General features: G+C 45.6%; 1 protein-coding gene across 1 annotated transcript in view; it reads right to left on the bottom strand.

The window, feature by feature from the left end:
- The window catches only part of LOC126095397 (furin-like protease 1), a 256,503-nt gene that overhangs the window by 135,825 nt on the left and 103,810 nt on the right, over positions 1–16,868 (bottom strand). The window contains exon 3 of the mRNA XM_049910198.1: positions 1,282–1,422. Within this exon, the coding sequence (XP_049766155.1) occupies positions 1,282–1,422 (141 nt within the window). The remainder of the gene's footprint in view (positions 1–1,281; positions 1,423–16,868) is intronic.

Raw genomic sequence — 16,868 nt, 5'->3', positions numbered from 1 at the left:
GGTCACGCGGTTCCAGACTGAAGCGAGTCTAGAAGCGCACGGCCACACCGGCCGGCCACTTATTGGTTTAACACCTAGCTAACCTACAGAAAGCATATGAAGCTTCTCGAGAAATATCGTCAGGAAAGTCCTGAAAGTGACATTTAGAGGGTCTGGCCGTATTAACCTTATGCCCAGCAGACGTCTGACAAAGCAAATAATGTATTCCTGACTCAAATATTGGAATCAAAACAACTAAGGCAACTGAAACTTTACAAGGGCGTTCTGTAATCACACTTTAATAACTAGACGCCATCATTTGGGAAACAGCTGATTCCGATCGTTCAACGTACTTTCGGAATGTTTATAAGAGCTCACAATATTTCGAACAACGTTGGCGAAGGCTAAGATTGGACAAGCAGAACGACAAGGGAGGGGGAGGAAATGTCTCTATAAAAAATTACGCCCGTGGCTGGCATGGATAGAACGTTCACTCACTCCAGTACAAGGTGTGGTCCCAAGATTGTTCTCTTCAGCCACTCGCCACCCCATAAAGGACAATGGCCCTCAGGGAAGAAAGAAATTGTAAATTTGTGGTAAGATCTTATCGGACAAAACTGCTTGGGTCATCGGTCCCTAAGCTTACACACTACTTAATCTAACTCAAACTAAGTTACGCTATGGACAACACACACACCCATGCCCGAAGGAGGGCTTGAACCTCGGGGAAGATAAAAAATACTTACTAGCGAGACAATGCCATGAATATTTTGCTATGGACCGTGATAATCGCTGTTGTAAAAGTGGAACAATATTTGAGTTTCCAGAATGAGATTTTCACTCTGCAGCGGAGTGTGCGCTGATATGAAACTTCCTGGCAGATTAAAACTGTGCGCCGGACCGAGACTCGAACTCGGGACCTTTGCCTTTCGCGGGCAAGTGCTCATCATCTGAGCTATCCAAGCACGACTCATGCCCCGTCCTCACACCCTTAATTCTGCCAGTACCTCGTCCCCAAGTGATGAGCACTTTCCCGCGAAAGGCAAAGGTCCCGAGTTCGAGTCTCGGTCCGGCACACAGTTTTAATCTGCCAGGAAGTTTCAAGATTTGAGCTGTCAGTGGAAGAACAGTTGGCGAGACATTGGTACTATTCGTTTCCATTATCCCTTAGCGCTGAGCAGGGGTGGCAAATGTAGTGGGTTTAAGTGACAGCTTCTCGGCCCTTACAGCATGCTCAGACGCTTCAGTCGCACACCACGCAAACAATCACAGAAGCAATGATAGATGACGTGACTGACTCACCAGGTACCACATCTGCTGCCAGCGCGGGTCGTTGAGCAGCACCGTCTGGCGGTAGTTGCGGCCGGGCCTCAGCTGCATCGACAGCGGCAGCAGGTCGCGCTTGGGCCGCGACAGCACCACCTGCTGCTTGGCCCACTTCACCTGCAACAAGCGGAGGGCGAGCGGTCAGCACTCGACGTAACGCGTAGCACGCACGCCTGTATTTTCAACTTTGATAGCGATATGACATGTTTTCCACATCCCGCTAGGTGAATACCGGGCTGGTCCCCAAGTTCCGCCTCAGTTACACCACTCACTGACATTTGAAAACGTTTTCACTATTTCATGACTTACACTAGACGCAGACTGCTGGGGTACATTACTTCCGTCCCGGGGGGTTTGGGGTGGCGGCAGGACGGGCATCCGGCCACCTTCTGCAATTAACACTCCCAAATCCGTCATAACAAAGCCGACCCCGAGTTGGAGTGGGACAAAGGACAGAGAAGGAAACGAAACGAAACGAAATAGCTATATGACTTATCATCTAGAAAAAAAATCAGATGACTAGGTTTTGGGGTAAAGAAGGAGGCGAAATGACAAAATAATCCTAACCGATCCATATTAGGCCGAATCCATCGTATTCGGCGTTTCTACAGTCTCTAATGTTAATTCGTACACCACTGCGTTCGTATGGGTTTGGTAGGAATGGGGCGACAAAAACATAAGATTCGATTCCTTGGTGTCTCATGGTTGGTTGGTTGGTTTGGGGAAGGAGACCAGACAGCGTGGTCATCAGTCTCATCGGATTAGGGAAGGATTGGGAATGAAGTCGGCCGTGCCCTTTCAGAGGAACCATCCCGGCATTTGCCTGGATTGATTTAGGGAAATCACGGAAAACCTAAATCAGGATGGTCGGACGCGGGATTGAACCGTCGTCCTCCCGAATGCGAGTCCAGTGTGCATGGTTGGTGACATTTAACCTACTGTGGTGGTGGTCGTGGTGGTGGTGGTCGTCGTCGTCGTCGTTGTGGTCGTTGTTGTTGTTGTTTGGAAGGGAAACGGGTGTTGTGTGCGTTATAACTGTTGAATGTACTCGTATGTAACAAATACCACCTAACATGGTACACACATCACCGACTATCTAGAAGACCAGTAAACCGTAAGCCCTGCGCAACATAGATAGCCCCGTATGGATGGACATCAGAAGATCGTGCCATGGTAAAATATTTAAAATGCCTGAAGCCATTGACGATGAGGTCATTAGAGATGAGGTTGGGAAGAATAGAGAAGAAAATCTACAGCTTCCTTTGCAAAGGAAATATCCTGGCGTTTGCCGTATTCAACTTCGGGGAACCACAGAAACCTCATATGTTTGGCCATATCGAGAACTGGACCACTGTAAATGATTGGTATTAGTGTAATAGTCAAAGGCTCGGTATTGCTAGCTGACTGGTGACTATTTCTGCCGAATGTCAGGATAAGGGGTCAGAAAGGAAATAGGGTGACAAGATACAGGGCCGGCCCAGCAACGGAAACACTGCTTCCACTGAAGAGTGTATGTCTGGAGTCAACTAGGTCTGCAGAATGGCCTTGTTCATTTGGATTCTTAAAACGGATGTGCTGTATGTATTTCGTTCAAATGGGTCAACCCGAACATATCGGAAAATCTCTTGTTGCAAACGAGTTATCTTGCTTTACGACGGGCGTTGACTGCGTTGCTAGTGTGTGAGAACCAAGTGCCCGACCGGGACTCAAAGATGACCCCGATCACCTTCGGGTAGTGCGAGTCCTATGGTCTCAGCAAGAGTAGCGAAACCAACCACATATCCAACTTTTGACTCCTGACTTTCTTTTTTCCATCCAAACTCTTTGTTCCACCTTTCCTCTCGCAGCCCCCTCTTCACGTACTATAGCTGGAGAGCCTCCGAAGAATCTGTGGATAGGGAAGTGGAGCAGGAGAGAGTGAAAAGAGGAGAAGGAGATTAGAGCGGAGGAGAGGAACCCTTGACAAGCTGAAATTCTAAGTCCTTCCTCAAAGAACTAAATTCGTTATTGTTTTGTAAGGGTCCGCCTGCTGCTGTAATCTACTGAAGGAATTGGTTGAATGATGTAGTTGACGGATGGCAACCCAGAGTACAAACCTGGTACAAGTGCGGAAATTTCCATGCTTTAACGTATGAAAAGTACCTTAAAGAGTGGTGTGATAAAAGTCGGCATAGATTCAGTTCCACAAACAAGTGTACGCCATGATTTTAAATGTAACGCTGCAGCTACATCTCTGGCAGTGGTCTCGACCTGTTCAAAAATTGTTCAAATGGCTCTGAGCACTATGGGACTTAACATCTGAGGTCATCAGTCCCCTAGAACTTAGAACTACTTCAACCTAACTATCCTAAGGACATCACACACATCCACGCCCGAGGCAGGATTCGAACCTGCGACCGTAGCGGCCGCGTGGTTCCAGACTGTAGCGCCTTTAACCGCTTGGCCACCACAGCCGGCTCAGACTGAAGCGCCTAGAACCGCTCGGCCACCACGGCCGGCTGTCTCGACCTGTACTCAATGCACTTTTTCGCAGTCTATAGATAGACAGTGTGAGAGTTGAATGTTTTGTTTTGTCAGTTGAAGTTTTCGCTATTTGCCCTTGTTTACAGCCAATTTAAACTGTGAAAAAATGTGCAATATTTATCAATAATGCCTTCTGAGGTCCTTTATGAAGCTATTTGGTTCGAGCGAGGCAAACTGGGTGCTTCAAGAGGATAATGATCCGAAACATCACAATCGTTTCTGCACAGGGTGGAAACAAGACAAAGGGCTGTCCAATATGGATTGGCCTGCAATGTCTCCGGAACCAAATTCGACGAAAATTTTCGATCGTATATGAAGATGAAGCTTAAGGGAAAGCCAGTATATACTTTGAAGCGGCTGTCATACCATATCAAGACGATACGGAGATCGTTACCGAGAGAATACGCAGAAAATCTCTTGAAAACCTTGTCAAAAAGGTGCCAAGCTAAAATCTATGATCGCAGAGATTGGATTAACTATTAGGTAATTCTGCAATTAGTAATAACATTTATTTTCCTGTAAACATATATTTATAATAGTGTCTTTCATTTCATACAGATAACGGCGTACACTTTCTTGAGGAACTGACTGTATCTCTCAGCCACGACAAGGGAGTTGAGTAGCTTGTCACTGAAGGCGCATAGCCGACGCCCCATCTAGTATGCTACGAACACCAAAGAAGATTATAACTGCCGCCGCTGATATGTATGTGAAAAGTAAAAAATTTTAAAAAATCAGAACTGTTACATCATTATTGCTGTAATGTTCTAACAGCGCATCGAAGGCTCAGTGTGAATAATTTCTGTTGGAGTGTTATTGGCCTCAGTACGTAATTCTCCATCACTTTACATCAGTTCTCATAAAGATAGGAGCCACTGTTGAGGTCTACACCTCAAAGAAAGGCAGTGAGATTTCCGGGACTAAACAGCCAGGAAAAAATTATTAGTTAACGAAAGACCTTAAATATTTAAGGAACCTATCTTATCTGTTTTATATTGCCCGCATCTCGTGGTCGTGCGGGAGCGTTCTCGCTTCCCACGCCCGGGTTCCCGGGTTCGATTCCCGGCGGGGTCAGGGATTTTCTCTGCCTCGTGATGGCTGGGTGTTGTGTGCTGTCCTTAGGTTAGTTAGGTTTAAGTAGTTCTAAGTTCTAGCGGACTGATGACCATAGATGTTAAGTCCCATAGTGCTCAGAGCCATTTTTATCTGTTTTATAAAAAAATTGCGTACTGCAAAAAGCGTAACATGTTTACTAGCGTAACGAATTGACTTCCGGTTGCATTAAATGGTAAAGATTATAAAGCCATTAGCAGCACAGTACTAGGCTCTCGTGTACAAAACAAGTTTTCATTTGAGCTCCCGGGATACTAAATGTATGGCACATTCGTGATAAATGCAAATAATCCCGTGTGTCTACAACGTAATTTACTGTGTCAGTAAGCACGTGCAGCAGAGAAGTACGTAGAACAATAAAGTTACGAACAATGGACGTGACTTCCATATCGCTATCAGAGACACAAGAAAGGCGAAATGAGACAACGAGAGAGTCATTGTTTGTACAGCATACGCAAAATAAGCACAAATATAAAGTACAAAATTCCTTATTCGTGGTACTGCGCATAGAGGAACACTCGAGAATGTTGACGAGCAGATTAATTTTGTCCAATAGCATGTAGAGATAAATTCTGTGTCAGTGGGTTGTAAAAGGCACAACACTGCTGTCGGTCGCTGCTGTTCGTAGTTTCCTGAACTGCGACCTATCTGGAGACCGAAAATTTCCACCATAGGAATCGACAAGTTTTTCGAAATCTGCGATATTGTGAGTCGTTGCTCGGTCTGGTCCCCCACTGCACTGAGAAGACAGCGGATGGGTCATACAGGTAGGTACAGGTTCCTCGACTTCTGGGAAGTGTTCGGTTCATAACCGCTCTGTCATCTAGTGAAAAAAGTACAGCCTTACGGAACACCGATAAGTTGCATAATAAGACTGAAGGTTTTTGCAGCCAACTGTACTCAGTACAGCTCCCTCAACAGGGATAAATCATCAAACCCATGGTGCTCTTCCTTTATAATACTATTCCAGTTGGGAAGCCGCAACAAAACAGAAGTGTAGCTACATGCGGGAAGACATGGACATATTTGACGTTTGGTGCAAGGACTGACAACTGACCATGTAACGCACACACATCTGTGGCGTAGGGCCATAGTGATATGGAAATCGTGGTTCTGAGTGTGGATCTTTAATTTACCATCGCTGTGTGTGCCAAAATGGATTGAAGAATGAAAAGAGACACAGGGAAACGAATATATAATCAGTGTGTAAGAATGAATAACATCCTCTAAAAAAATCACAGCACACACTGTAGAGTACGTATTCCGATGTCACACGACGAAGATGACCGAATAGATGAATAGATGGCATTAAATCAATTTAAAAAAGGTTTCACTAAATTTAAAAAAGGTTTCATTCTGTGTGACGTGTTGCGCATAAATAAGGAAAAAGACCTATCTCTGTATGATTACACAATCTCTGGAAGCAGTCGCATCTGTGAAATATCTGTTGTAACTACACTACTGGGCATTAAAATTGCTACACCAAGAAGAAATGCAGATGATAAACAGGTATTCATTGGACAAATATACTATACTAGTAATGACATGTGATAACATTTTAACGCAATTTGGGTGCATAGATCCTGAGAAATCAGTACCCAGAACAACCACCTCTGGCCGTAATAACGGCCTTGTAACGCCTGGGCTTTGAGTCAAACAGAGCTTGGATGGCGTGTACAGGTACAGTTGCCCATGCAGCTTCAACACGATACCACAGTTCATCAAGAGTAGTGACTGGCGTATTGTGACGAGCCAGTTGCTCGGCCACCATTGACCAGACGTTTTCAATTGGTGAGAGATCTGGAGAATGTGCTGCCCAAGGCAGCAGTCGAACATTTCCTGTATCCAGAAAGGCCCGTACATGACCTGCTAACATGCGGTCGTGCATTATCTTGCTGAAATGTAGGGTTTCGCAGGGATCGAATAAAGGGTAGAGCCGCTGGTCGTAACACATCTGAAATGTAACGTCCACTGTTCAAAGTGCCGTCAATGCGAACAAGAGGTGACCGAGACGTGTAACCAATGGCACTCCATACCATCATGCCGGTGGGATGCGCCAGTATGGCGATGACGAATACACGCTTCCAAAGTGCGTTCACCACGATGTCGCCAAACACGGATGCGACCATCATGATGCTGTAAACAGAACCTGGATTCAACTGAAAAAATGACGTTTTGCCATTCGTGCACCCAGGTTCGTCGTTGAGTACACCACCGTAGCCGGCCGAAGTGGCCGTGCGGTTCTAGGCGCTGCAGTCTGGAACCGCGAGACCGCTACAGTCGCAGGTTCGAATCCTGCCACTGGCATGGATGTGTATGATGTCCTTAGGTTAGTTAGGTTTAACTAGTTCTACGTTCTAGGGGACTAATAACCTCAGAAGTTGAGTCCCATAGAGCCATTGAACCACACCACCGCAGGCCCTCCTGTCTGTGATGCTACGTCAAGGGTAACCGCAGCCATGGTCTCCGAGCTGATAGCCCATGCTGCTGCACACGTCGTCGAACTGTTCGTGCAGATGGTTGTTGTCCTGCAAACGACAGCATCTGTTGACTCAGGGATCGAGACGTGGCTGCACGATCCGTTACAGCCATGCGGATACGATGCCTGTCATCTCGACTGCTAGTGATACGAGGCCGTTGGGATCCAGCATGGCGTTCCGTATTACCCTCCTGAACCCACGGATACCATATTCTGCTAACAGTAATTGTATCTCGACCAACGCGAGCAGCAATGTCGCGATACGATAAACCGGAAACACTATAGACTACAATCCGACCTTTATCAAAGTCGGAAACGTGATTGTACGATTCTCTCCTCCTTACACGAGGCATCACAACAACGTTCACCAGGCAACGCCGATCAACTCCTGTTTGTGTGTGAGAAATCGGTTGGAAACTTTCCTCATGTCAGCTCGTTGTAGGTGTTGCCACCGGCGCCAACCTTGTGTGAATGCTCTAAAAAGCTAATCATTTGCATATCACAGCATCTTCTTCCTGTCGGTTAAATTTCGCGTCTCTAGCACGTCTTCTTCGGGATGTAACAATTTTAATGGCCAGTAGTGTATTTGCCCGGAACGATGCGACGTGGACCGAATACATAAAATTGACTGAGATTCATTGGAAGTATCTTCATAAAGTGTAATCTTTCCACGAACGAGGTATTTGACAAAACTCCTGTTCTCCCCCCCCCCCCCCCCCCCCAATAATTACATATTGGCCGTCAATCTGGGATCCGTACCAGAAAGAACGGATCGACGAAGCAGAGTAGAGCCAAACAAAATCAGAACTTTACGTCATAGTTTCATTTATAAGCGCGAAAGCTTCACGGAGAGGCTCACTCAACTCCAGTGGCAGAAGCTGCAAGAGAGGTTTCCTGCATCACATTGTGGATTACAGTCGAATTTCGAGAGCGTGCTTTCTAAGGAGAGTTTACTCATGTACTGCTTCATTCTACACGTGTCTCGCGGAAAGACTGTAGAGGTAGAGATACGAGCTCGCACCCAGCCTTATCAACAATCATAGTTCCTACAAACCATTCAGGACTGTCAGAGAAAAGATGGGGAGGGGGGTTGACAGAGGCCCACAAAAAAAAAAAAAAAAAAAAAAATGCTTCATGGCTCTGAGAACTATGGGACTTAACATCTGTGGTCATCAGTCCCCTAGAACTTAGATTTACTTAAACCTAACTAACCTAAGGACACCACACATATCCATGCCCGAGGGAGGATTCGAACCTGCGACAGTAGCAGTCGCGCGGTTCCGGACTGAGCGCCTAGAACCGCTAGACCACCGCGGCATAGGCCCACAAACTACCCTCCGCGTCGTACACAGTAAGTTGGCTTGCAGAGTACAGATGTAGATGATGGTATGTTAAAACAGCTCCGCAGTTACAACACTCAAAAAGCGGTTGAAGTGCAGTAAACGATACAGTGTTTCGAGAAGAACTTTCGACCGTGTCCTTGGTGACGTTTCCTGGTCACCTGTTCCGTCATTTTCTGACATGCTTCGAACGTAGGATTAGCTACTAGGTTACTCTTATACTGTCCATTTATTATTGTAATAATTTATTTTGCACTGTTCCATAGTACTATGCGTCTTGGTTGTGAAACAAATAACGTCGCAGATTTTCTTGCGTCAATTCCGCTTATACCACAATGGACAGTCGACAAATTCCATACAAAATAAGTTTGTTTCCTTGTAGTATTGTATCTTAAAATCAGAGACCGATGAAACAAATGGTACTCTTGTAATCTGCTTCATTAACATTATCCAATAGGTCACTAACTCCTCAAAGACTTCAGTGGCCGCATTTCTGTTCACCCGTCTGTCAGTTTCTTGTCGATTCAAACGTTGTTTTCTGTCATGTTTCCTCGCCACCTAAGCAGCTTATACCGCTACTTAGGTTAAGTAGCTTAAACTTTTAACAAGACTGACAGTCTAGGACAACGGTAACTTCGTGCTGTGACGGCCAATTAATTAGCCAACTTCTGACACAACCAATACTTCCAATAGTGAGCTGAATTTCCGCTGATCCAAAGGCGTCCTTCACCCGTTCCTCCTTCAAAAGGCTTCTCGGCTGCTTCGGTGTTGGCAACCTCTCCCGTCTTGCGCTTGATGTGGTTGTTCTCAATCTTTATTAGCACAGTCGTTGTTTCACTTCCCTACAACACTTTGCTTCAGATGTATGGTTTCAACAATGTGTGTATATGTGTGTGTGTGAGTGTGTGTGTGTGTGTGTGTGTGTGTGTGTTTTGTGCCTGCGCGCGCGCGCTTGTGTGTGTGTGTGTGTGTGTGTGTGTGTGTGTGTGTGTGTGTTTGCGTATCTTAAGGGCGCTCAACACCGAGTTTGGCAGCTCCCTCACATATATTAAAAGAAACGACTGTGGAGAAAACGACTAAAATTTGTAAGTAGGCTTTTAGGTTTTCTTATTGGTAACGCCACGTAGCGCTCTGTATGAAAAATCACAGTCTGTGCTATGTGCAGTCTGTGGTTAGTTTGCATTGTTGTTTGCCATTGTTGTGTTGGGCAGCTGGATGTGAACAGCGCATAGCGTTGCGCAGTTGGAGGTGAGCCGCCAGCAGTGGTGGATGTGGGGAGAGAGATGGCGGAGTTTTGAAATTTGTAAGACTGGATGTCATGAACTGCTATATATATTATGACTATTAAGGTAAATACATTGTTTGTTCTCTATTAAAATCTTTCATTTGCTAACTATCCCTATCAGTAGTTGGTGCCTTCTGTGGTTTGAATCTTTTATTTAGCTGGCAGTAGTGGCGCTCGCTGTATTGCAGTAGTTCGAGTAACGAATATTTTTGGTGAGGTAAGTGATTTGTGAAAGGTATAGGTTAATGTTAGTCAGGGCCATTCTTTTGTAGGGATTTTTGAAAGTCAGATTGCGTTGCGCCAAAAGTATTGTATGTCACTTTAGTGAATGTTTGAGTACGTTCAGCTGTTTGAAAAGCAAATAATGTAAGCGGTTTATTAGCACAGCAGTTCATTAATTTTTCTAAGGGGACGTTTCAAATTGTTGTCACACAATGAGGACAAAGCATTTAAAATGGCATTCACTCCCTCCCACATCACTCGCGTTAACTTACACAATCACTCAATCTCATATGCCTTAAGACAACTGAGAAAGGACGAAAGGTGCTAAACATGGGATTAAAACAGTAGTAAGACGACGGAAGAGCTAAAAGGAAGGCATTGCGAAATGTGACTGGCTGAACAGGTAAAAAAAAAGCGGGTGACCAGTAACCCTGTTTGCATACTAGGAACATCTTTATTGGGCTCTGAGCACTATGGGACTTAACATCTGTGTTCATCAGTCCCCTAGAACTTAGAACTACTTAAACCTAACTAACCTAAGGACATCACACACATCCATGCCCGAGGCAAGATTCGAACCTGCGACCGTAGCAGTCGCGCGGTTCCGGACTGCCCGCCTAGAACCGCTAGACCACAGCGGCCGGCTAGGAACATCTCACTAAAATTTTACGAAACAAGTTGGTCAAATCACAGAACTTTAAAGCTCTCACCACATTCGTTTGAACGTTAATTAAAACAGAGGGCATATTGTCTTCCTTAATTACTTTTCTACTACAATACATAGTGTTACGGCCTCTGTTGGTGCAGAAGACGTCTTCTCATCATGTGGTGGGCTTTTTAATTTCCAGAAATAGGAAGACTCAGTTCTCCTTTCCACATCTTTTTTCCACTTTCGTCTTGGAACACAATATACAATACAAAGTTGAAAGTAGGCTGTCTAAAATCAAATTGCCCTTTACTTTTGGTCAAAAGAAGAAACTTCTTTGCATAATCCTCTGATTGGTATATGTTAACTTTTCTTACAACTACAAAGTTCATTTACGTCGTTCATCACTGCTTGCACGTATCGCTAAACAGCATCCCAGCCCATAAACAATCCAAACAGAGGCTTTTCTTTCATTATGTTCCATTTTTACTGCACTATATCTCGGGTTACTTTCGTGCCCCTGCGTTTTATTCACGTCCTCTTCAAGGCTTTGAACATCTTACCTCGCCACTCTCTGTTGCAGTCTTCCTGGAAATCCACAAATACTACAAAGATCTTTTCACTGTTTTTTGTATCTTTATTTTCTTATGGAACAGTCCCGCCTACACACACACACACACACACACACACACACACACTTTTATTTTGTTATGGAACAGCCCCGCCTACACACACACACACACACACACACACACACACACACACTATATGTTCCCTCTTCGTCCTGCTACTACAAAGATCTTTTCACTGTTTTTTGTATCTTTATTTTGTTATGGAACAGCCCCGCCTACACACACACACACACACACACACACACACACACACACTATATGTTCCCTCTTCGTCCTGCTACTACAAAGATCTTTTCACTGTTTTTTGTATCTTTATTTTGTTATGGAACAGCCCCGCCTACACAACACACACACACACACACACACACACACACTATATGTTCCCTCTTCGTCCTGCTAAGGGCAGATACGGATTTTCTGTGCTACTTTGCGCTGCCCTAACTTTTCCGCTTTTTGTGGAGTACTTACACACTCCTTCCATACACAAAGTTGGGTCAGAATATAACCAGATATATTAGCACATTTAGGTACGAAGCTAAACACCTCAAGAAAGTAAAATACGTGTGTGATCTCGCGCAGTTGCCTGTACTGTCGTATCATACTGGCTAGAACAATGTGTACCAAACACCGAAATTAAACATTATGCAACGGTGGTTTAGGCTGGTGTACTGCACAGTTTCTGTCCGGAAAGTGTCAAAACAAGGTTGTTCAAATTAAGGAATCGTTGTGCGGATGTCAAATTTGCTGCACACATGAAAGCGAAAACAATGTTACGTTTCTTATTCTGAGCCGGAAAGAAAACGAAGTCACAGGGTTGCTATATTCAGCTGCGCTGAAACCAAATGATTCTACGTAGTTACTTCGTCTACAAAAAGAAAGCTTATGCGTTTCCCAGGTCACAGAAGTTTAGTTCAGGGCCGTAATAAGCTTCTAGAGCCTTCAGCAAAGAGCGGTGGTATCGTGCTGTCTTTAAGCCTTAATGATGAGTGTTTAGAGTCCCAACGGCGATGAAGAACAAACTTTGGAAGGAAAGGATAGGGAAGGAATTCCTAGCACTTAAGGAAGTCGTGGGAGACGTAAATTTGGACGTCTGGAAAGCTTTGTGTGGTCTCACCGCCAGACACCACACTTGCTAGGTGGTAGCCTTTAAATCGGCCGCGGTCCATTAGTATACTTCGGACCCGCGTGTCGCCACTATCAGTGATTGCAGACCGAGCGCCGCCACACGGCAGGTCTGGAGAGACGTCCTAGCACTCGCCCCAGTTGTACAACCGACTTTGCTAGCGATGGTTCACTGACAAAATACGCTCTCATTTGCCGAGACGATAGTTAGCATAGCCTTCAGCTACGTCATTTGCTACGACCTAGCAAGGCGCCATTACCAGTTACTATTGAGATTATGAATAATGTGCCGTCAAGAGCGACGTTCACCATTTATGGATTAAAGTCGAGTATTCCACCAGCTACGTCCGTTTTTCTAAAGTATAATTCCCTTGTCCTGTTCCAGACCTCACGCCAGCCTGCGTGAGCTAAAACGCGTGCCTTTCGGCTTCCTCTATTACCCCCGTGTTGGCTCTCCTGCCAACCCACAACACTTTGAACACATTCCCCGGAAACAGAGTGCAGAATCCTGAGCACCACCTCAACCACGCCCGTGGCCTTTTCAATACAAAATTACAGTCAAGCGTGGCCATGCAAAGCCCCCCCCCTACCCCCCCCCACACACACACACACGCGCAGACACACAGCTCTTCGCAACGATGCGAATGCCTTCAAATGCCTGACTCACCTCTCAGACTTATCTGATCTGGAACCACGTGGGTTACTACTTGTTCTAAGCGATAGTGAAGTGGATAAATGGATACCGTATAACCCTACAGAATATATGACCACGTGAAACCAGTGCGCTGGGAAAACGCCGGTTCGCTTGTAATGATAGCAGTAACAACACTGAAAAGGTAACTGCATGCTCTCATGTCTCACACACATACTCACCTGTCTACGCTGCCGAGCGATAAACAGTATTATGATCGTGGCCAACATCAAACAAAATGGCGCCTGGCTGTGTTGCTGATACGTGACGCGGTAAGGAAACCATATAGTAGGTGTAGATACGAATGGCAAATTATTCTAGAGAAGGTATGGACAGCGAATGGAACCTGTAGATTGTTACGACTTGGCGCCTGGAAATGAGCACGTCAGAAAAAGGTGAACATGGTCGGTTGTTGGAGCGTTACTGACGTGAACAAAAATCGAAAGTGTCGGAAGTACTTTGAAATGAAGTGTAGCCGACAAGATGTTGGCGGTACACACCTCATCACGGAAAATAGTGTAAGACACGTGAGTCATCTGAACAGGCGACGCACGCTGTGTAAAGCGGTATGGGCGGCGACCTGTGGTACCCATTGGCGTCACAATACAATGTCGGTGCAGGTTCAGCGCACATTGTTGAACATTAGACTCTGCAGAAGGTGACCTCTACATTCCCATACTGACCCAACGATATGCGCACTTAGGACTGCAGTGGTCACGGAATCATCGAGACTAGACTGTGGGTCTGTTCAAACGTGTTACCTCGTTGGTGTTACAGCAGATCGGTGGTGGTGTCCGCCATCGTCCAAGCTAACGGCTGCTGGAAACAGGCACCGCGTCGCGGATGCAGGCTAGTGGTGCAACATTACACTGTATGGGACATTCACCTGTGCTTCCATGGCAACTGCGAAAGTAATCTACAGACTTTGACAGCCGTGGGTCACGTAAGCACTACTGTAGGCCACTGGCGTTTGATGTCTTCCCCGACGGCGATGCTATCTTCCAGCAGTATAACTGTCCGTGTCACAAGGCTAGATTCGTGCTATAGTGGTTTGAGGAGCAAGACAATGAACTCACGTTCACGTCTTGGCCATAAAATTCGGCTGCTCTGGACCCGATGGACCACATATACGACTCTATCGGGTGCCATCTCCGCGCCCACAAAGCACTTGCCCGTAATTTATGTGGATTGCGTGACCTATACTTAGATGCATGGTGCTGCATAAACCCAGAAACCTACCGACGGTTTGTCGAATTTATGCCATGCACCATCCCTCCTGTACTGCGTTCCAAATGTGCACCAACATGCCATTAAACGGATGGGCATAATGTTTTATTTTTATTTATTCAACCTCATAAGTAGGGCTATCAGGATCTCTCTTACATCCGACCAGGGTTTTTACACATAAGTACCGTTTTTTACATCATAGTTACATATGAAATAAGAATTTTAACGTTAGGAATAGTATTAAAATATTCTGAGTGTCTTTAGTGGCAATGTGAACATAATCTTACGATCTAATAAAGTTAATACTGGCAGTACTGCAACTGCTGTCACTAATAATAATAATAATAATAATAATAATAGTGGCACATAAAAAAGAATTTATAACTGTACGAAACAGACGTTTTCTGATACAGCGAGCTCTCTGGAAAGGAAATTTAGAGCGACTGGCCCAGACGGCTATACAGCGATCAGTGTAGTGCCTGCTGGGTTCGGCAACAAAAGAAGAAAGTTGGTAAACAGATGCAGAATAATCTGCGCGCGGCAGTGGTGAAAGCAAGGTTAACAGAATAAAAACAGAGAGGACTACTAACATTAATGGTTCTGAAGATGAATAACAATAGAAATATAAAAGAACTATACTGGCATTGGAAGTATGAAAACTGAGTAGAAAATTCTTCATTACTACTAAAAGTAAACCTAAACAGAGAAATCATAACAGGAACCTGTTGTAAGGAATGTATTACAAAAATTAACTGTTTCTTTAGAAAATAAAGACACGAAAATATATACACAGACCAAAGACAGTCTTAGCTGACATGTTTTTAGCTCCTAAAGCACAGGCATTCGAGTTCATCCGCGTTTCAGACGGATCTTTTCAGTTTCCGGTCTTCACCCTCATCCTGCCATCGTTTGTCCACGCGTTTTATAGCCCAGATCCCGATGTCGCACTGTGCAAAACCTTTAGTCTTTCAGGGATGAGATCCTCGCGTATTTTCAGACCTGACTTCACGAGTTTCCTCTTCCCTCGGAAAATTTCAGACTAGCTCATCAATGTATGTTGCTACGACGTCTGCTCACTATTCTCTTCTCGGTTTCTTCTTCTTTCTTAATACTCTCCCTCAAGTCAACAAAAGGAGCTGCGCTAATTACGTGTGCTGAGTCGCTTTCCAGTTTCGTAGAGCTAGCGAACGGTGAATATTCGTTGCAGCTCTCTGCACTGCAATGTGCACACACCCTGTTCGAGGCGCCCGTTTCTTCCGCATCTCGGCGAACATCTGGCCCATACGACATTCGGCGACCAGTTGCTCGGTATTCGCCGAATACGCGTTAAAGCCTTAATGTTACTGTCGGAAAACCGGGACCAATTAAATACAGGGGCACGTAACGTAATTGTGATGTCACACCGGTAGGCTTGTCCGCCACACTTCGGAGCTCCGTGTAGGGTCCACGGGAAATCAATACGTAATTGAAAATTAACCCATTAAAAATCTTAAATTACTCGCGTGCAATGGAGAGGTTTCACACATTTAAACGAGCAGTCAAGAATTATTAAACTAGTCTCAAATAGTTGCTCGCTCCCCGCCGGAGACGTCTGCTGGCACTCGTAAAACCTGCAGAGTCATGTGCTGTGACGTTCGCGCCACGGCTTGTCTTCCTCGTGGCAGACACGGCGAGCAGGGCTCGCGACGTCGCGTGTTTGCCACGTGCCAGGGACAGGGGAAAGGGCAGGGGGGAGGGGGGGCGAGGGCCACACCACACAGTGGGGAAGCGTGGCGCCGCCGGCCGGTATCAACGGCTCAGAGCCGGACATAAGCACAGCGCAGCAGGCAGCGCGGCACAGGCGACGCCGCTGCCGCTTAGCCGACTCCATGGCCGCGACACTCACGCCTCGCGTACTATGTATGGCTGTTACTAAAATATCGATATATCGACATACTGACGTGTGCACTACTGGCCATTAAAACTGGTACACCAAGAAGAAATGGACATGATAAACGAGAATTCACTGGACAAATATATTATACTAGAACTATGTGAGTACATTTGCACGCAGTTTGAGAAATCCGTACCCAGAACAACCACCTCTGGCCGTAATAACGGCCTTGATACGCCTGGACATTGCGGCAAACAGCTTGGATGGCGTGAACAGGTACAGCTGCCCACTCAGCTTCAACACGATACCACAGTTCATCAAGAGTAGTGACTGGCGTATTGTGATGAGCCAGTTGCTCGGCCACCATTGACCAGACGTTTTCAGTTGATGAGAGATCTGGAGAATGTGCT

The sequence above is a fragment of the Schistocerca cancellata genome, chromosome 8 (genome assembly GCF_023864275.1).
Source record: "Schistocerca cancellata isolate TAMUIC-IGC-003103 chromosome 8, iqSchCanc2.1, whole genome shotgun sequence".
Lineage (NCBI taxonomy): Eukaryota > Metazoa > Arthropoda > Insecta > Orthoptera > Acrididae > Schistocerca > Schistocerca cancellata.
This window is presented reverse-complemented; position numbering and strand designations above follow the sequence as displayed.